General features: G+C 50.4%; 2 protein-coding genes across 4 annotated transcripts in view; one reads left to right on the forward strand and one right to left on the reverse strand.

The window, feature by feature from the left end:
* The window catches only part of WRN (WRN RecQ like helicase), a 28,046-nt gene extending 27,934 nt beyond the window's left edge, over nt 1-112 (reverse strand). For all 3 annotated transcript variants that reach the window (XM_054293015.1, XM_054293023.1, XM_054293005.1), the window contains exon 1: nt 15-112. In XM_054293015.1, coding sequence (XP_054148990.1) covers nt 15-104 — 90 coding nt within the window. In that variant the 5' untranslated portion in view covers nt 105-112. The remainder of the gene's footprint in view (nt 1-14) is intronic.
* An 856-nt stretch (nt 113-968) lies between these two features.
* PURG (purine rich element binding protein G) lies at nt 969-4,820 on the forward strand. Its single transcript, XM_054296076.1, has 2 exons — nt 969-1,017; nt 1,980-4,820. Exon 2 carries the CDS (start codon nt 1,993-1,995, stop codon nt 3,004-3,006), a length of 1,014 nt encoding a protein of 337 aa, XP_054152051.1. The 5' UTR covers nt 969-1,017; nt 1,980-1,992; the 3' UTR covers nt 3,007-4,820.
* The last annotated feature ends 15,722 nt before the right edge of the window (nt 4,821-20,542 follow it).

Raw genomic sequence — 20,542 nt, forward strand, 5'->3', positions numbered from 1 at the left:
GAGCCAGGACCCACCTTCGTGTGCCCCAAGGAAGCTTCGTCCTGGCTCTCTGTGAGCATCCACTGGGGATACTTATCCCGCAGGCCAGCAGCTACCCCATCCATTTCTGGCACATTTCTAGAATTTATAAAGAGAACAACAAGAAAACAGAACAGTCAGCTACCACATCCATTTCTGGGACTAATAAAGACAAGAAGAAAAAATTAGAACAATCAGCAGCTCATGTGGAGGTCAGCTGTCACTATCATCAGGCCTGATCAAGGTTATGAAAATGTCTTCATTTTTAATTTATTTTCAAGGCTAAGCAGACTTTTCCCTTGGTGTACAGCAGCACAACCAACACCCCCCTGCATTTCAACACCAAACAAGCATTTTTACACTAAAGCACGACAATAGCCACGGCTAACACGCCTGACTTGCTACACGAACACTGAACGCCCTCAGCGCTGGGCAGGCGGCCAGGGCCCCCAGGGAGCGGCTGCCCTGCTGTGCCCCAGGGCTCCCGGGCCCCCCAGCAGCGCACTCACCGCACTCAGCCGGTGTTCCCTCGCAGCCCGGCAGCAGCTCCGAGCGCAGCGCGGGGGCTCTGAGCCCGTTCGGCCGCCGCGGCCTCCCCGCGCTCCGGTCCCTGGGAGCAGCGGCCGCCCCCACGGAGCCCGAGCGCACATAACGCGTCATGCCGCGTCGCGCCCTAAATACGCCACTGATGGCGCCCCGCCTCAGTTCGGGTTACCCGAGGTGACGCGCACGCACGGTGCCGCGGCCGTCGCGGGGCACTGTGGGTGTTGTAGTCTTGCCGTCGTAAGGGCCGCGCACCCCCCGGCGCCCCCCGCGCTGCCGCCGCCGCCGCCGCCGATCTCGGCCGGGCGGGGCCGGGGCGGGCCGGGGCGGAGCGGGCGGCGGGGGAGCGCCAGCCCGTGGCTCTGCGCGGCGGGGGGGGGGGGCGGCGGGGCCGCCGGCTGCGGGCGGTGGCGGCGGCGGCGGCTGAAGGGCAGCGGCGGCGATGGGCGCTGCGGGGTGAGTGACCGGGCGTGGGGAGCGCGGCTCCGGGGGGCGCGGAGCGGCCGCGGGGCTGCGGGGGGCAGTGATGGGGCCGGAGATGCTGTGCCGGGGGGCGCTGGGGGGCCGCGCTGGGGCACTGGGGGCGCTCGGGGGCGACGCTGGCAGCGCTGGGGGCACTTTTGGGGCGCTGGGGGCAGTACTGGGAGCGCCGGGCAGCACTTTTGGGGCGCTGGGGGGTAAGGGTGAAGTTGTGGGAGCGCTGGGCCTGGAGGTGCAGTGATGGGGAGCACTGGGGCGCAGTAGTGGGGCGCTGGGGGCTAGGGGAGCACTACCGGGGGCAGTGCTGGAGGGCTCTGAGGGCACCAAGGGCCGGTACCGGGGCCGTGAGGGGCCAGAGGGGCACTGGGGCACTACCGGGGGAAGGAACTGGAGGCTGGAGGGCACTGGGGCAGGAGATGCAGTGGCGGGGGGCTCCGTAGGTAGCGGGGGACAGAAGGGCAGTGCTGGGGGAAACCCCAGTGCAGCCCCCGTGCCCTGGGAGGAAGAGCAGAGGGGGTGATGGAGGGGGAAGGCAGCGGCTCGGGGATAGACCCTGCAGAGGGGAGCTGCAGCCCGGGGAGAGGTTTTTAAAAAAAGAGAGTTTTAAAAAAAACTCCCCGAAACAGGGCACCATAACCCACCCCCGTGGGGCAGCTGGAGGGTCTGTGGCACCACAAGGCAGGACAGGTGGGCTGCAGGGCAGGGAGTGTTGCCGGGGAGCGCTGCTGGAATCGGGGCTCCATGGTCCGGCAGCCGGAGCACGGGAGGGGAAGAGCGCCCGGGATCCTCGGGCTGCGATGCTGCGTGCCAGTGGCAGCGAAGGGGGATGCAGGAGCCTTTGTAGGGAGAGCGGCGCCGAGCGAAGCCGCCGCCGAGGAGCTGAGCAGGCCCCTGGTGCTGATGTTGTTATCTGTGTCTCTGATGTGTATTGTTTCCAGCTGATTGGTGAAGATGGAAAGAGGGAGAGGAGGAGGAGGAGGAGGAAGGAACCTGGGAGGCTCTGGCCTGCACAGGAACATTTATTCCCAGTCCCAGCAGCAGTACCACTACCCGGCCTCCTCCCAGGGGAGCTGCATGGAGATCCAGGAGCTGGCCTCCAAGAGGGTGGACATCCAAAAGAAGCGGTTTTATCTGGATGTGAAGCAGAGCTCCCGCGGCCGCTTTCTGAAGATCGCCGAGGTCTGGATAGGAAGGGGCAGGCAGGACAACATCAGGAAGAGCAAGCTGACCCTCTCCCTGTCAGTGGCCGCTGAGCTGAAGGACTGCCTGGGAGACTTCATCGAGCACTACGCCCACCTGGGCCTGAAGGGCGGCCATGGGCACCGGCACGAGCACAGCAATGACAAGGAGCAGCATCCCCGGAGGCGGCCGCAGCACCCGCCACCCTCGCCCCCGGCCTCCGTGGGCTCCGAAGAGCCCCCTCACAGCGTCCTCAAAACGGAGTACATCGAGAGGGACAACAGGAAGTACTACCTGGACCTGAAGGAGAACCAGCGCGGGCGCTTCCTGCGGATTAGACAGACCATGAGCAGGGGACCTGGCATGATGGGCTACTTCGGCCACGGCTTGGGACAGGAGCAGACGATCGTCCTGCCGGCGCAAGGCATGATCGAGTTCAGGGATGCTTTGGTGCAGCTGATTGAAGAGTACGGCGAGGGGGACATAGAGGATCGCCGGGGGGGAGGTGAGGAGCCCCCGGAGCTGCCCGAGGGCACCTCCTTCCGAGTGGACAACAAGCGCTTCTACTTCGACGTGGGATCCAACAGGTACGGCATCTTCCTGAAGGTAAGTGAGGTGAGGCCGCCCTACCGTAACACCATCACAGTTCCCTACAAAGCGTGGACACGGTTCGGGGAAAATTTTATCAAGTACGAAGAAGAGATGAGGAGAATTTACAACAGCCATAAAGAGAAAAGAATGGATGCCAGAGGGGACAGTGGTGAAGAGCAAGAGGGTCTGGAATAGAGTGCATTGGACAATTAACCAAACAAAGCAAGCAGAAATTGGTGAGAGGGACTGACCTATAGTAATTCCAAGTTGCCCCAGTTTTTTGTAAAGTCCTTTTCTGGTAATTCTTGCTAACTCCAGTATATAATGTTATAGGAGTCTGGTTATCACGTTAAACTATGCCCAAAACATCTCCATGTGTCTTAGAAAAGGACCAACCTCCCAAGTCCGTATGAGTCAGCTGCTTCGAGTGTTGGAGACTGTGGAAGTATGAGTATCAGCACAAACAAAATCCGGCACCCTGACCTTTAAATAGTCTAGAAAAGGCTTGTGTTGCACTTAAACACGATACAAAAGTACCCCTGCCCTGAACCTTACCATGAAATGTATCAGTTTCTGCTTATCACCAGTTTTTCAGGACTGGCTTCTGCCCGTGCCTGGTCTGAAGGCCAAGCAGCACTGTCGTAGAGCATTTATGGCAAAAATCGGCTCCACGTGAATCTCTGGTCTGTGTGTGAGGAGGGAGAGAGGTTTAAAAGTTGACATCTCCTGGTTGTTGAGTTGGAAACGATAGTCTGTTTATGGGTAAAGTCCTGATAACCCATCAGACCTCAGTCACATGCCAGTGAAGGGCAGAAGAGCTGTCGTTCATCCTGTAGTTTTGTGCTGACCAGATCACCTGAGTACCCCAGGACAGCAGAGTACTCAGCCTCCTGAATTAATGGCAGTGAATGATAACCCACTCCTCATCTCCATGTTCTGCCCCTTAGAGGCTGGTGATCTTTTCTTTTTTATTTTATTTTTAATGCATTTTGTCCAAAATTTCAGAAGGTATTTTTGTATTAGGCATGGAGCGGGTGTTGGGAGGTGGAAGGAATGCCGTGGCTGAGGCTCCCAGCTCGTCTCCCAGATTGATGTGGTTCGGGATGTGACCTGGGCGAGGAAAGCCTTTGGGTGTTTTCCTCCTCCTGCCATGGGAAGACCTTTGGGGTGTTGGGTGCGCCACTGGATTTGTGTAGAAAGGCATCTCTGTCACACTCGCTCGTGGCGCATTTTGGAAGCTGTGGTGGATGCCCCGTTGGTTTTTCTGTTGTGCTGGTTATGGGTGGTGCTGGGGAGACAACATCCGTGCCCTGCCATCACCACCTTCCCCCCCAGCTCGGAGCTGGAGCTGTCCTTGAGCCGCTCCAGTCCCGATCTCGCCTGCCTGCCCCAAGGTTTTGCTGTCATCCTGGAGTCTTTGTGATGTAATTTTAAATCTCGTGATATTAACTCTCTGCCTGGAGGGAGAATGTGTGCAATTACCTGGTTGGGAGGTTGGTGAAAGGTTCTGTGTTTCTTAAAACATGAATATTTATAGCATCAGGGGCTTGTCCAGCCTTTGGGCAACCAGCTTCTTCCCCCTGAACCAGCGGGAGTTTGACTGAGCTCCAGGTACTTCTAGTAGTGCGTTGCTCACCTTTAAGATTGTTTTAAGCAGGCATTACCATGTCTGATCAGATATTTGTAATCACTCAAATTGTTTCATTACAGAGTGGCCTAGTGTGCATGTGGACCAGCTGTTTTTCCATGCAGCCATGATCTGTTTTATTTTTTAACCTTTTGAGAAACATCTTTATCTCCAACCAAGACTGTTCACCACTCTGAGTCTGGAGCCACTGCACACTGCATGGCCACCCTCAATCCGAATGCTGTTGCCTGTTAATGTCATAATGAGAAAGGTTGGGGAGACAGGGTTGGGAACCAAGAGGATAATCTGGATTTTAGTTTGGGAACTAAAACTAGTTAATCTGTTTTAACTTTAAAAAAAGAAAAAAAAGAAAAAAAAATAACAGCTTGCACCAAAGTCACCAAAGAACCTTTAGGAAAATGTTACAGTTGTGACAAGAAGTAAGAAAGTTAATTTCACTGTTTTAGGTGATTCTCCCTTTAAAACCATATATAGCAGTTACAGCAACCAAGCCTTTGGCTTAGTGTCAAAAACTCCCATCCCTTTCTCCATAGGTTGCTCTTTCAGGTCCCTTTTCAAACCTGGAAGAGGTTTCTCGCTCCATCAGTCGAACAGCCAGTGGACCATGATGAATCAGCGGGCGTTGTGCGGGGTCCTGGTTCATCGGCGCTCTCACGGCTTTCGTCCCAATGGTTTTAACAGGTCAATTAAAAAAAAAAAACCCACCAAACCCCAGGTTAAAAGAACTCCACATCCTGTTATGGTGTGAAACCAGAATTTAGTGAATGAGTCGTTGATGCGTACATTAGCGCATCGCTGACTGCTGCTGCCCGTCACAGTGCCTGAGGTAAAAAAATTCACTTCTAGTCTTCTAGTCCAACAAACCGGAGCTATGAATGTACGAACTTTTTATGCTCTCCTTCCCTGTGTGTGCTCGGCATCTCCCATCCCTGCCCGCTTTTGCCTCAAGGGATCGTAAAAGCTCCTGGGTTGGAATTAGCCTAAGTGGCCGAGTGTGTTGTAAGTGCTCCTGCCTTCCCTGTGTTCCTGTAGCATTGGTGAGGAAATTACTCATGATTGGAAAGGGATGTTTTCTTCACCGTTTTAAAAGATGCAAAAAAGGATGCAAAATTGCTTTCCTTATTGCTGCCCGTTTTTAAAAAAAACTCTTTATCTTTTGTTAGTGAATTGGCCTTCCAATGCCGTTAGTTTCTTATAAATATCACCCAGGAATCCAGCGACGGCCAGCCTTGGTTCTGGCATGCAGGTATCCCATAGGATCCGCTCATGTATTTACTCCCCTGGCACAGGATGCACCTTAGTATCCAAACCTGGCTCGGGATCTTCACGTTCATTGCCCATCATCCATGGGTAGAGCAGCGGCTCTGGGTTTCCATTGCCACGGGAAGCACCGGTGTTGGGCTGGGGGAGGACGGCTCTCCAGGCGATGGGAAGCGGATGTAGGGCTGGAGAGCAGTAGGGATGCACTCGGAGTGTAGCAATGCAAGACTTGAATGGTGAGATTCGGAAACGGGTTCCTTTGTGTTTTTGGCAGTGCGTCCTCAGCTTCCCAGAGCAGTGACCATGCGGGCTGCTGGTGCCCAGGAGGGCCCAGCGAGAAAGCTCCGGAACGCTGAATCCCTGATGTGTTTTAAGTGTTTGTTCCTGACGCCCTGAAACTGCCATGTCCCTTAAACTTGAGAAAACACAAGCTTATTTGCACTAGAAAGAACGGCCAAAAACAATCCTTAGGAGGACAGGGTGAAGAGCACCGGTCTGAACCTCTTTTTCTCATGAGAGAATTTCCTATTCAAGCCCTCACCTCTGTTTCAAAATTCTATGGTCCCGGCAGAAAGTCTGTCAGTTGAATTATTAAATCCTAATGCACTTTATATTGTGTAAATAATGCTAGGAGCACATTTCTGCTCCCGCTCCGGTAAGGGGATGCTTTGGTAACGTAGTCTAATGCCGAGAGAAGCCGTCTCCTGCATGCACACCTGTCTGTTAGAGACCTGTTGATCCTGCTCGGTCCAGCTCTGCTCGTGTGTTAGAGGAGGACAGGCACTGTATTGAGGATCCTCTCAAACCACCAAGAGTGGGATGATGATTTGGTTTTTTACATTGCAATGTTGCAGAGCTGCTGAGCGCCCTCAGCTCCGCCGTCGCAGCGGCTCCTCACCCCTTCCGCAAACTGGGTCCCCCACGTTGCTGTCGAGGCTTAAAGGCGAGCTTTGCTCTTGTAGTCTTGACAAAACCAAGTCCAGCAGCTGCCCCGTACCTGGCTTTCCCTGCTGCTGGCACCAAAGGCAGGGTGGTCCCTGCAAAGCTTATCCCAGATGGAAGGGGCTGGGGGGCTTCCCCTGCCTTGCAGTTAGGGGGACGTTGTGTTGGGTCCGGCCCACGGAGCCAGCTTTCCTGGTAAAGTACAGAGCTATGGAAGGGTTGGGAAGCATTTTGCACTGGTGTGGAGAGGGCAGAACCCTCCCTCGTGGGCTCCCTGCGTGCAGCCTGGATGGACGGTAGACTTTACCCAGCGAGAAGCTGCAGTGGTTATTGGTATCTACTCGTCGTCGTTAGTGTTTCTTATCTGTATCCGATATATACCGATTCATATCCACGTATAGGCATTACTATATTTATGTGAGTATATTGTAGCCTGTAGTAGCTCGTAGCGAAATAACCTTATTTATCTGAAGTGCAGTCTGAGGAGGGGACATCTGCTCCCGCCACCAGTCTGGATAAACACGTTATTCCACCCAGGGCTGGGCGCGAGCTCCTGGCCGCAGCCCTCGGAAGAATCCTGTAGGTTTTCAGCAGGGCAGCAAGGGGAAGCGTAGTTAAAAGAAGGCAAAGCTCTTCCTTGGAGGCGTCATTGAGGAGAGGTGAGAGCTGTAAAGAGGCAGCTGCCGGCCACGTCATGTCTGCGTGCCATTTTACAACCCCTGGCTCTGCAAATCTGTACTGCCATGTTCATAAAATCCCAAGCAGAAATATTATAATCACGTCCTTTGTACAAAAAAGAACCCCCGAGCAATTACCAAAATCAATGTCAGCACATTTTTTTTTCAGCTACAGATGTCCTAGTCTGATAATTGCATCATTTTTTTTCCCCTATGGCCTATTGAAGTGACCTAAACTCCCAGGGAAGTGAGCTGCTGGTGGTTAGGAAGCCTTCTGCTTGCGTGACTTGCAGTCTTGTTTTCCAATTCTAGTAATTTTTATAGTAGAAAGGAGTTTATTATTGTATATTTTCACTGGGCAGATTTTGCACTAGGTCAAAAATTATCTAATAAGCTTTTTCAGTTTCATGGCATTCCCACTTTTGCTGTACATACACTAGATATATGCAATTTATTAAAGAATTCCTGAAGAAAATTAGACCTTCTGTTTAATTTTCTATGCTGCTTACTCCAAAATTAAGTTGCCCTTTATTTTTAATGATTTAACATGATGTGATATCTAAAATTCACCTTTTCCTTCCTTTGCTTTCATCTAAAGGTTGTGTCTGAAATTAAGAGTTTATTCAAGAAGGAGTGGATATAAAGGCTGCACCATAAGCTACACCCAAGCAAGGCTGTCATGGCCACAGGAAAAGAGCCCCAGCTAGGGGAGAAGGTGCTTCTGGATTTGGGGGATTTGGAAAAAGCTAAAGCCAGATATTTTGCTGTTCTGTTCCTCCAAAACCTGCGGAAGCCTTCATGGGCTGACATCAATTTTTCTTCCTAATATTTTGTCAGCCTGTGTTCAGTTCCCCACCTGCACCTCAATAAAGGCAACAGTATATATAAAGCATCGAGGTGAAGTAAAATATCAAGAACTCCTGATAGATGACATGGATTAAAAATTGGTTTTCCAGAAATGTCAGAGCGTAAATTGAGGTTTTATAAGGCGGATGTCGTTTTGGCATTTCTGTGATGGATGTAATTGGATCGCTCCCTCCCCATGCGGAGGGAGGCATCACGCGGAACCCGGACCCGCAGCCTCGGGGCTCTCTCGTGTGCACCAACTTCTGGAAAGGTGCAGGTGCCTGCTGGCTTTCTCACGTGTGGGGAATGTGGTGTTCCTACTAGCCTGGCCTCCAGGGGCCTGCCTGCCCCCCCCAGTAAAACCGTCATTAACGACTTGCTAATTCATCTTCTTAATTGCTAGGCTGCACAGAAACGCTTGGAGTGGCACATGGAAATTGCTAGCTCTGCACAGAGCTGAAACTTAAAGAGGCATATTCTGTCTTTTTGGGGGTTTTAGAGCCATCCAACACACCAGTATTAAACTGGGAGGGGTAACTGCTCCTGCCCTGGAGGTGTTGGTTGGACACACAGACAATCGGATGGATTTCTTACCACAGTGGAGGAAATCCATCCGGCAGGCGGGAGTTTGCGTCTGCTCTTGGTCCTGATCGTTTGCCACGCAGAGATTAATTGGAGGCAGAGATGGCCCTCGGTGGCGGCTGCTGGCAGCCGGAGAGAGCCGAGGCTTCGTGCCCAGCCCCACTGGCACAACATCTGTCAGTTCATATGTGGGCACAAATGAACGCAGAGGCGAGGGAGAGAGGAGTATTAGAGATAGATATGCACGGGCATATTGCAAATACTCATTTCCCCCCTGTTTCCAATAGGTCCTTCCCTTGGAGACATTAAACAGACTATCTGTCTGTTCTGTTTCCCATATTGGAGATGATCAGCGTGCAATAGGAGCGAGATGGGTTTCACAAGCAATATCAACACACTCTACTACTAACCTTAAATCTTTACACTGCAATAGAATCTGCATTTCAAAACAGCAGAGAGTATGTGGGATAAAAGACACGGGTTAACCCCAGGCTCTTACAAGTATTCCCATCTGGTCCTTGTTGGGAGCACATGTTGTTGGCACAATGCAGAGGGAGAGGGGGAGTAAGAGCAGAGATAAGTGCTTCTCACTGAGGCAGAGGAACAAAAAGGCAGGAGGGGGCGGAGGGAAGTGAGGACAGGATGCGTGCTCCAGGGAATCATAGAGCATGGTGATGGTTGTATCCCTAGTAGGAGGAATAGGCAGCCCCTTCAGCACTGGAGTCCCACAGAGCTGGGGAAGGAGACACAGGGCCTGGATCCTAATGCTGTACTCCCCGGGGACCAGGGTGGTTCTCTTGGACTGGTTCTCCTTCCTCTTTGGGATCAGTAACACGCTCTGCAAGTGTCTAACCTTGCCAACAATCCCACCGGGGCCAAGTGTGTCCGATGGGTGGAGTTACTGCTTGTACAGCTCACTCTTGGAGGCTCAAGTGGCTGGGCTCTTGCTGGGCTTGCCCAGGAATACAGGCAGAAGCTCAGAGGAGAACTCAGTTGTTGGTGGCCTGTAAGGTTTGCTGGTGCCATCTCAACTTATGGATGCTTGTGTGTGCTTTTCACCAGAGCCTTGCTCCACATCGGCTGCCTCCCGCTCCAGGAATGAGTGATGGAGTGTTGTGTGTATCCGTGGGGCAGCTGCTCTTTTCCATTTCCAAGGAAAGGGGTTGGTGAAGGCTGGAGTGGATCAGAGTGGAACGAAAGTGGCTTTCAAGAACAATCTCATGCCTTTGCAAAGGGTTTTGTGTGGTTTCTAACAAGACTCTGAGGATGATGACCACTTGTACCGCCTTTGCTTTCCTGGGCCTGCCACTCTGAGGGCTGAGGTGCAGCAGGGGTCGGTGTCAACAGCTGTTGAAAGCTGTGCTTTGAACCAGTGAAGTGCTGGAGTAATTGTCTGGACTCTGGGAAAGCTGTCAGTGTGTGGAGCTGGGCCTCCTGATAATAGAGATGGGATTGTTTTGGCTTTATCCTGCCTGTGCCTGTGTTCTCCACCACTAAAAGGGGGTGGATGACACCTTCCTACCTCAAAGGAGTGCAAGAGTTCTTGTGATGGTCTGATGCTGATCAATACTGATGGTATCTGGAAGCAAGACCAGGAAGAAATTTGGGGTGAAATGTAGTGTTTGGAAGGTTTGGAACCTACCTGACTCTAAACTTGAATTTGTCAAGTGCAAGGATGCCTCTAATGTCTATTTCAGGGCCGGGTACAGAGCTAACAGCATCCATATTTTTCCCAAGTTGAACAACCTGGAAAAAATCTGTTCTTTTAAATCTCTCATGCTGGATACTCCCAGCTCGACACTCCCTCCCTAAGCTATTTCACCCTATTTCCTGTCCGATACTTTTCCTGCTGTCCAGTCCATGTGTCCCTTGCTTCCATCTAATTCTATTGCTCTTTGCCTTACAGGCCATGCTCTCCAGAGGAGTTATAAAAACAGTTTGGTTTCTTCCCTGCTGCAGCTCTTACACATAATTAAAGGTTGTTGTCAGGTCTCTTCTGCATCCTTTCCAAAGGAAATACAGAACCTTCCACATGGGGTAATTTTTAGCCCTGGTCATGTTCTTGTTGCTTTCTGATGAGTCTGTTCAAACACAAATGTAGGGAAAGCACAATAAATGACAATGTAAGCTCCCTGTGCCAGCATGTTTGGAAATACAGGTTTTCCCTTAGGTTCCTAAATCTCCCAGGATTGTGTGTCAAGAATCACAGAAATACTGGCATGAACTTTCCCTCAGTAACATTTTTAGTGTGAGGAGATCTGGGAGTTCTGTGTAGGTCCAAGGAGAGAGAAGCTCCTGCTGTCCCACAGTGCCACCACTGCACATGAATGTATGATGTATATTCATCCCAGCAGCTTCCAGAGGGGCACATGTGTCAGGCAGCTATTTCTTCCCTCCTCTTCCTAGGGAAAAGGCTGGGTGTGCCAATGCAGCCCTGGTATTTTGAACATAAATCAATTATCCCTGCTGTTCCATGTCCAGGGGGGATCTGGAGCACGTTGTGTGCTGGCAGCAGCGACCCCGCTGGCTTTGAGCACGAGAGCAAAGCTCAGGGCTCCCAGGGAGTGAGCCCAGCCTGGCCTTGGCAGTGCTCCCACTGCTTCCCTTGGCAACTGGTGCTGAGCAGGAGCTGCTTTGTGTCTGCACGTTCCCCCTGGACCTGTGGCTGTTTTGCAAATTGTCACTTTTGCTTTGGGCACGGAGGAGGCTGCTGTGCTGCTGCCTGGTTGGGAGGTACCTGATGGAAAAGGAGAGTCTCTCTCTCTCTCTCCCAGGAAGCTGGCAGGGGGAATCTAAGGCCAGAGACCTTAGGCTCTGAGAGGGAGGTGATGGAGCACTGCTCTGGAGTAAATGCAGCTCAGTGTGCAGTCAGCAGGTAGATGGGTTTTCTATTTGGGTTATTTTCACCACACTGCTTGTTCTTTCCTCCTAGATGTTGGAACACTTCTGAGATCTCTATAGGGCTGCCTAGAACAGGAATCTGTGAGGGAACTGAGTGGCCTCCAAGGACAGTCTTTCTCCCGAGCCTCCAATAAGCATGGCAGAGTGTTTGAAAAGTGGAGCATTGTGCTGGTGGCACTTTGAAAAGAGTTTTTCCCAGGTAGATATCCTAGCAGGGGTGAGCAGAGGCTACTGACAGCCAAGAACAGAGGGCAAGGGTTTCATCTAGTTCTTGGCAGTAGCATTTATCCTAGATTCAACAACTCAGTTTATGTGCACATCCCTGTAGTAAGTGATGAAGTTTTTTAATTTAAGCCTTTTTAATAATCTCCCCCATCCTGGTAAAATTAGGGAAAGAGTTTTCTGGCTGAAATGTTTACCAGTAAGCTGAGAATAGGCACTGTTTCACAAGGTGAGCCAAACTTCTGTGCCTCTTACCTCAGAGCATATCCTTTAAGCTGGCATTACATTTCTTGCTCCATCTGGTTGCCAAACATCAAGGTCACTAAAGCAGCACAGGCAGAAACCCCTGTAGGTGTTTATATGGCTGAGTGCATAGGGACATTCTCCTCTCACTTTGCTGGCAGTGCCTGATCCTGCTAGTGTTGTCCCTTTTTCCTGCTCGATCACAGAGTTCGTGTCTTGTTCATGACCTGGCTTGAGGGCCCTAAACCTCTTTTTTTTCTTACAAGTTCATCATCTTTTCCTTAAGCTTTCATTATGAATCCCTCTGGAAATGTTGTGCAAAGCCCGAATGTGCCTTGGTTCCCTCCTTCACTGTGCATTTGCTAGCTGCTGCATCCAATGTAAGACAAAAAGATGTGGAGCTGGCTATATTTTTCCCAGACAGTCGTTTTGCTCCCTGTCTGTTTTGGTGTGTTTTGGCCTCAGCTATTCCAGGGATCCTGTTCCACAGCTCTGACGTGCTTCTGCCGCTGTTGCATGGCTGGTGGGGCTCTGGCAGACGTTACCTCTGGACTGGGGCAGATTCCTGGGGTGAAGCTGCAGCAAAGCAGGAGTTATTTAACCCTGCAGCCAGCCATTCCTGCAGGGATGGCTCCCACATGGAGAGGGCTCCATGGAGCAGTTCCCTGGGGCAGATCTGGAGCTGTGCTGGTGGCAGACTCCGAGCAGCCGGCGCGCACCATCTCGCTTGTAGGCAATGTCTGACAGCTTCCCCAGGGATGAGCTTTGCTGCATCTGCTGCAAATGCTGCTCTGAGCTCAGGCTCTTCCTTCCCACCACGGCTCAGTGGCATGCCTGGATCCTTTGTTATGTGTAACCTCAATTTGGTTTCTTTGAGCAGTGCCAGGATTTCATTCTCCCCGGGACATTTAAATGGGGTGCAGAGTAATTAGAGTCGCTTTTCTCTGCATGTGTAATAGCAAATGCTTCCAAATCAGTTTGGGAATCGACCCAGGGGTTTGATGTGGGTTTGTAAATTCAGGCACGTGGGAGGAGAGTGCCCACAGCAAAGCATGAAGATGTGGAGATAAGAGCTGTGCCTCTGCCAAGCTCCTGTCTACTCTCTTACAGTCCTGTACTGCCTCCAGTTGCTGCAGTGGGAGCCACCAGGACCAGGGACCAGCAGGGCCTGCCCATAGCACCTGGGTCAAAGTGGCAGCAGACACCTGAGCTAGGCAAGGGACCACCACCCACAGGTACTGTGTGTCCTATTACAGCTCAGAGGGAAGCTGCCAACAGCTTTATCCTGGATACCACAGGAGCCCAGCTTTTTCATCCTTCCTCTTCTGCCTCTGGTGCATCCTCTCTGGAGAGCCCAGAGGCATGTCTGTCCTGGGATCAGTGTGTGCCAGCATGCAGTGTGCACGTAATCCTGCTGCATCCCGGCCCCCTCTCCAGAGCAGCACTTACTGCTGATGTCAGCACAGTCATCCCTCAGTGCTGCCAGGGGTAACCCTTTGAGCTACCACTGATAAGTTCCTTCTAGCTGTCTTATTTTAAAAAAAGAAATAAAAAAAGAGGAGGAAGGTGCTGCAGTCGCCTGATGAACATTTTCATGGATGCTGCCAGCTTTTTACTGTGGGTTACCTTGGTGAAGGCATATTACAGAGACTTTTCTTTTAAAGAGAGCTTAAAACCGTCTGCTTGGCAGTGTGTGTTTTATGCTGATAGATGTGAAACCCCGAGAAAACCCCCAATCCAGACCAGGAAGCAGAGGTGTGGCCCACTTAACTCCTGCCTGCAGCATCAAGCTGCACTTTAACCTGTTGCTTTTCACACCTCTTTCCTGCTCTTAGGAGGCACCTTCTAAAGCTGGGATGCCCTCCCTAAACCTCGCTCCTCAGGCTCTTCACAGAGGGAAGTTCACTCTCCTGCTCCCTTCTGCAGCCCTCGAGCTGTTGCAATAGCCCTTGAGGTGCTCTCTCTCCTTGTTCAAAACCCACGCCAGCCTCTTCCTCTCAGCAAGGCTGAAGATGCTGTGCAAAACAAGCAAGAGGGCACAATATGGGGATTTTTCACTTGCCTCAGCCTAAAAACCAGCCTCCTCCAGGCTCTCAGTCTTCCAAGAGCTTCCCACCTTTCTAGCCAAGTGGTTTGTTTGCAAGAAGAAAAATTGGTAGCTTTGTGCTAGCAATAACCGGAGTCCTCTTTCACTAGCGCAGGCATTTTCTCCTTTGAATTCTGTTCTGAATGCAGAAACTATTGTGAAATGAGAGCAGTAATATCAGGGAAGGGGAAAGCAGAGTGCTCCTCTGGATAGGGTTTGATAAAATTTGAAGCTGCTTGTGGAAGATTGGCTGGAAGGTAAACTGATTTGGGCTTAAAAAAGATGGTGCTGGTAAAGTGTGTTAGTGACTCTTCAGCAGATGGTCCAAAATAGCTTTTTTATGGTCTCTGACCTCTAGGAAAGATAACTGGATTTTTGATCTTAGATTGAAGGGGCAATTTCTGCTGGAAGAAACTTGTGTTCTTTAGAAACCATCCCAGGCTGGCATTTACTGTCAAAAACGTTTCATGGGAGTGGACAGAAAACAAGCGAAAAATCACACATCTGAGTCAACCCCAGGAGAGCCTTGCAGGATGCTGTGGCTGAGCTATATCAGAATGAGATCAACCATCCAGTATTCAGGATAGGTCCTGTTGTCATCCATCCTCCTGGTGGTCCATGGCCACCAGAATTTCCTGTGAGGGTGTGATTAGTCAGGAGCTCCTGGTTTTGCAGCATCCTGGACTGCAGAGGAGTTGTGGCTCCAAGGAGAAGCGTTCCGCTCTGACATTCCCGCGTTGTGTGGGAGCTGCAGTGCCCATATCAGGTGGTGGTTGCTGAGGTGGGTATTGAGTTACAGGGGTGCCTTTCCAGAGCAGTGCTTGGTCACCAGCTGTTGTCCAGGACACCGTGCCTTTTGGTACAGCAGCAAAAAAATACACCTTTCTCTTTGAATTTCAAGTCAGGGGCCTGTTTTCTGCCAAGCTACCCCCCACTGTTTCAAATGTATTTTATTCTCCTTTTCTTTGCACTGGTCCCGTTCCGCTCCGCTCAACAGCTGCTACATTTAATCCCAGAAGCTGCAGTTGGTAGGGAGCAAAGTGATCTCCATATAACCTCTCTGTTACTCATAAGCGTGCATTATGAAGCTTAACCGATGGTAATAAAATGTTTTGCTTTCAACATGCTGTCCCTGTGGTCCAATGTTCCCGTCTTCAGGCTCCATCATTGTGGTGGGGCGGCGTACCAGAGCTGTTCTGCTGCTCCCTGGGAACGTGCCTGGGAATACTGGATGTAGGCCTCATGGATACCCAGCTAGGAGGGATGGAGAAGGTGGAGCAGAGTCTTTTCCATAGGTAGTGGCACCAAGCAGCTTTTGGAGGAAGATTGTGTCTTGGCTGGGACCCAAGTGCAGGTTCCCATCTCCCTAAGATTGTCTGGCACTGCAATCTGCTGTGAGAGGCTCTTCAGGGAGCACAGGAACAGATTGCAGTCCTGCTGCTTGGTTGGGTTTTCTTCATCCCTTTCACAACTACTCTGCAGGTTCATGGCTTTATTTGGCTTCTTGTGTTTCCTGCATACTAAAAAAGGGCATTTTCATGCCATCCTGCACGATGGATGTTTTTGTCCAGGGGGGAAAAAAGATGTTTCTCATCCGCATTTAAGTAACCACACAAAAAGTGGAAAGTCTGCTTTAGGAATTTGGGTTTTGTTTACACACCATTGATGCTTTTATTAAAAGCATCTTTTCACATATAAATAATTTAGAGGTCATATGATTTTCCTGCTCTAAAACGAAAGCAGGGATTTCAAAGCAGGGATCTCCAAGCATCATTTCTGTGTCACGGTGGGTTGCATTAGCCCTACAGCTGCCTTTTGTTGAACAGGATGGGGTTTCTCCATATTTGAGGTTTATGGCATTGGGTTTCAAAGAGGAATTTTCCAGACAGAGCCCCCCAGAAGGTATCAGAATATATGGCTTTGTCAGGCAACAATAACAGCTTTTTTCCTGGAGATTGCCATTTTGTAAATAAGCTTCTTCTCCAGCAGCGCAGCTACAGCTAGGAAAGATGGATGATTATTTCTTCCCAGAATGGGTCTTCCGCTGCAGGATCTGGTTTTTATTGCGATAATTAGCATAGAATTAAAAATGGCCCCGCATCTTCAGTTTGCACTGTAGTATCTCTGGTACCCAGCAGCCTGGGCTGGTGTTTTCCTTGGAAATAGGCTGTGTCTGGGAATCGCTTGATTCACCACTGAAAACCAGTGCACGGATATCTGCAGCCTTCAATGCAGCAAAAGCCTCCGCCTCCAAAAAGAAATTACTGCTCCTAATAAACTTTCAAATCAGTTGTTTTTTGGAGACTGGGAAAGTTGCTGAGGATGTTTAGGTGAAAATCTAGAGCAGCGGCTGGAGCAGAGTTTTATAAATGCCTTTAAAATCTGGAGCTTGGGTTAAAGGTGAGGTCACAGGCAAGCAGACAGCTTTTTCTCCTAAAAAACCTGTAATAGCTTTTCTTTTTAAAAATTTAACAGGGTTGCCACTCCAGGTGGAGGCAGAATTATAAGGAGTGTCACACACAATGACAATGTATCCGTAGGAGAAACTAAAGCGGCAGAAATGCAGAACCACGCGTAAACTTCCTGGTGAGAGCCGTGCAGGAAATTACTGAGCAATTGGACACGGTGTCCTAGCATTAGATTTATTATCCACTTCCAAATCATCTGCCAAAAATCCTTTCCATCGGAAGACAGGAAAGAACATGTTATAAAAAGACCTGGAAAAGGAGCCCTTTTGGCACGGGAGTTTTCAGGCTGGTAATTGTCCATGCCTTCAGTGTTTGGGTTTGGTCTCAACATTGAGGTCAATGCTACTTAAACCAAATGTGATCCCAGTGCCTACATATGGCACATGCTGAGATGTGCCAGTCTTGCAGGATCACTCCTGGAATACAGTCCTGGAAGATGCTTCTTTGCCCAGTCTATTGCTCAGTGATTGCTTTTAATCCCACAAGGCTCCAGCATCACTTAGGGAAGGCTGGCATGCTTTTCCCTTTTTCCCCCATGATGGACTTGTTCCTTGCTGGGTGGCAGGGTCATGGCCACATCCACATGCTTGTGTACATTCCCCTGGATATATCATTCCAGAAGTTTCTTGTCTGGATGGTGGACTGAGATGGTGGTGTTTCCCCACCATGGACCTTGTTGCTCTCCTCACTGCGGGGCACTGCTCATATCACACTGCACTTCTCCAGCTCCCACATCTTTTCCTTTCTTTCCAGTTGTGTACATCGATATCCCCTGTATGCACAACCTTGCTCTTTGTGTGTTAAATCCAGCTCTTTCTGGCAGTAAGGGAAATAAGTGACGTGAGTTGGTAGCTCTGTTTTCACTCCTGGGACATTAGTGTTCCCTGCTGCTGGAAAACCATCTCCCTAGTGCTAGGTCTCTGAGGAGAAACATGTCTGCAGCTGTACCTGCAGCATCCCCCACAGATCCTGCCAGTTCCAGCAACTCAGTACTTTTGACTTAAAAAGAGCTTTCTCCATAGAAAAGATCCACATCCACCTTGGACGCACCAGATGTTACACAGCCAGATGTTGCCTTGTGCAACACTTGGGAGAGTTGGTGGTCCTGTGGTGAGTTTTTTGGGGTGCTTGCTGAAACACAGTGAGAACTAAAGGTTCTGCTTTGTGTGAAGAGGGATCAGGCTCGGTGATGGGGCAGTTGGTGGGAAGTGTGTGTTTACCGAGGGAAAAGGGAATGCCTGTCATCTCTTGGGATGAATCCTCCTTTCCCAGCCTCTCCCCAGGAGCGTGCTGATTCAAAGTCCTTCTCTGGAGCTTTGTTCCTCATGAAAACCAGTGTTTACCAGACCGCCTTCATCGTCTCGTCCTTGTGTTCGTTGTCCTTTGGCAGGTAGGGTGGTTAAGAGAAACAAGCCAGCTTAATGCATGGTCAGGAAGCTGCAATTAACGAAGCAGACCACAAGTAAATAGGTAAATAGGCTAAGCTGTAAGATAGCGTGTGAGAGGAGGCAGTGTGCCTCTGCAAAGTGCATGATAAGCATCGGCCAAGCTTGTTGCAGACACTGGGCAAGGCTGCTTTCGCTAGACTTTGAGTATCCTAGTTGCAAAGGCTCGTCAGTGTTCCTAAAGGCTCTTGGTTTTGGAGTGGGCTCGTCCTTTGTTTTCTGTGCACCGTGACCGCTTGCTTCCCGAGCAGGTTCGTAGTGATGGAGTTCATGGAGCTGTTCTTTATAGTAGCCTAAAAGGTGTCAGTCGTTTGCTCGTGTGTGTTCACAAGCTGAGCCGTGGCGTGATTTGAAGCACTTTTGGTGTGGCATGTGCAGTTGCAGTGCTGTCTGTTTTTAATTTCCCCCAGGGTAGCGTCCCCGCCTTCCCCCGTGTTTCGGACACTGAACCAAACCGACGCTGGGACTAGCACTTTAAGTACTAGCAGTCACTTTGCTTCGGACTAAACTGAGCACTGCACTTTTGTACCTACTGTTAGCACTGAGTTTTCAACTCTCTTCTTTTCCCCAGCTATTTCCCCTCCTAGGCGCAGTGTTAATTATGTAGGGGCCATCAGAAGAAAATTTTGAGGTGTGTTGGACCACTGTCCAGTGCCTGATTTTCATTGCATATCCATTAGCCACCTGAGAGTAGGGAATTTACCCATCCAAGTTTGTTTTACACGACAGCACCAACCCCTACAGGCAGATGTGGTGGTTGTTGTAAACTTCGAGGTCACATGCAGACCCAAGGGCATGGCTTTTAAAAACACCAAAGATGCAGGAGAAGTCTCAAAAGGGATTGGGATGGTGCAAGATCATCTCCTTGGCACCTGGAACTGAGCGGAGCGGGAGCTCTTGTGTCTGGTATGGGACCCTGGTGAGTCCATGGGACAGCCCAGCCCAAACCAGTTTGAGAGCCTGGTGCCAATAAAGGCTGTGCTCAAGCCACTGCAATAAAAGCCATCATTGTGCCTGCACTGAAAGTGCTGTTGGGATTGGTCGTGGGCTTCAACTGCAAAAGGCATTTTGAAGTAAAAAAGATTTACAGACCATTTGGAAGATGGAGCACAATAACCCTGGGGTTTGCTGTTGGATTTGGAAAGCGTTGTTAGGAGTTGATCAGCTCTCATGTTCAGAGGCAGTTCAGATGTGCTATTCCTGTTAAATTCCTGTGGTATTTCCATATGGAAGGCCAGGGATCAGAGCTCCCTTGCCAGCAAGAAAGCAGCAGGGTAGAGTTAGTAGGAAACATAGTCAGAAATCTCTAGGATTTGGAATGGTGATCCCTGGGATGCTGAATAATCTGGGTTTTGCTGCCCCAAACCACCCACTCCCAACCACCTGGTGAGGTTTTGCTCCTTTAAAAGCCCCTGTGGGTTTTCCACAGCAGCAAATGAATCATGGTGGATATGAGAGCCCCATGTTCCCTTCATGCCAGGGTACCCACACTTGGGACTGCTGCTCATCATCCTTGATGAGCCCACAGCCAATCCAAACCCTTCTCTGGCAATCCTCCGGGATGGGAGTTTCTCCCCGGTGACACTTGATGGATAAACCCTGCCAGTGCAGCGTGATCAGTGAGAACGCAGAGAAGGGAATTAGGGCTTCTCCTTCACTGCTGCTCGCAAGGGGCCAGCATGGAAATAACCTTCAGCAGCAAAAAGAAATGGGTGTGTTGGGTTTCCCTCTTGCAGCAGATGGAGGAGTTTTCCTAAACAGCTCCAGTTTTAGTGGCTGGTTTTGTTGGCTTCCTTCTTCAGGGGCTTGGATATTCATTGGGAACCCAAGGTGGTTAAAAACCCCAAATCTTGAGCAACCCCAAGTATTATGGTCTTGCATCCTCTGTCACGGATGTAGAAACAAAAATAAAACCAGCATTTTGGGTGGGGTTGGTTCTTTTTCTTCTTCACCCCACTCCCCCCCCATCCCCAGCCAAATTATCCCTGCAAATTTAGCTTTAAAGAAATAGCACCAGGCGATGCTGCTGCTCTGTCTGAGCCCCAGAATTATAGTGGCTGAGGGAACAGCCCTTTCAGAAAGTACCTTGGTGACTCAGAGCCCACATCCTGCTCACTGTCACCAGGATAAAGGCACACCATTTGGAAAATCCTCCCCACCCCCAGCAAGCCCACCAGTCTCACTGAGTCCTTGGAAATAAGCTTGGGAGAAAGGGGGATGTGGAACAGGTATTTTTTGTCTTTTTTTCCCCCTCAGGTGTAGTTTTTTGTCCTTTGGAGATGGCATCTCATCCTTTGGGAAGGTAGAATTAAGTGTTTTCTCCTGCCTGTCACGTTTGAGGCCTGGATGCAAATCCTAGCACAGCACCCTTTGCTCTGGAAGGGCCTTTTAGGTGGAAAAAAAGGATTTTT

This window comes from Melozone crissalis, unplaced genomic scaffold (genome assembly GCF_028551555.1).
Source record: "Melozone crissalis strain CALT ecotype California unplaced genomic scaffold, PUWL_Pcris_2 ptg000006l_1, whole genome shotgun sequence".
Lineage (NCBI taxonomy): Eukaryota > Metazoa > Chordata > Aves > Passeriformes > Passerellidae > Melozone > Melozone crissalis.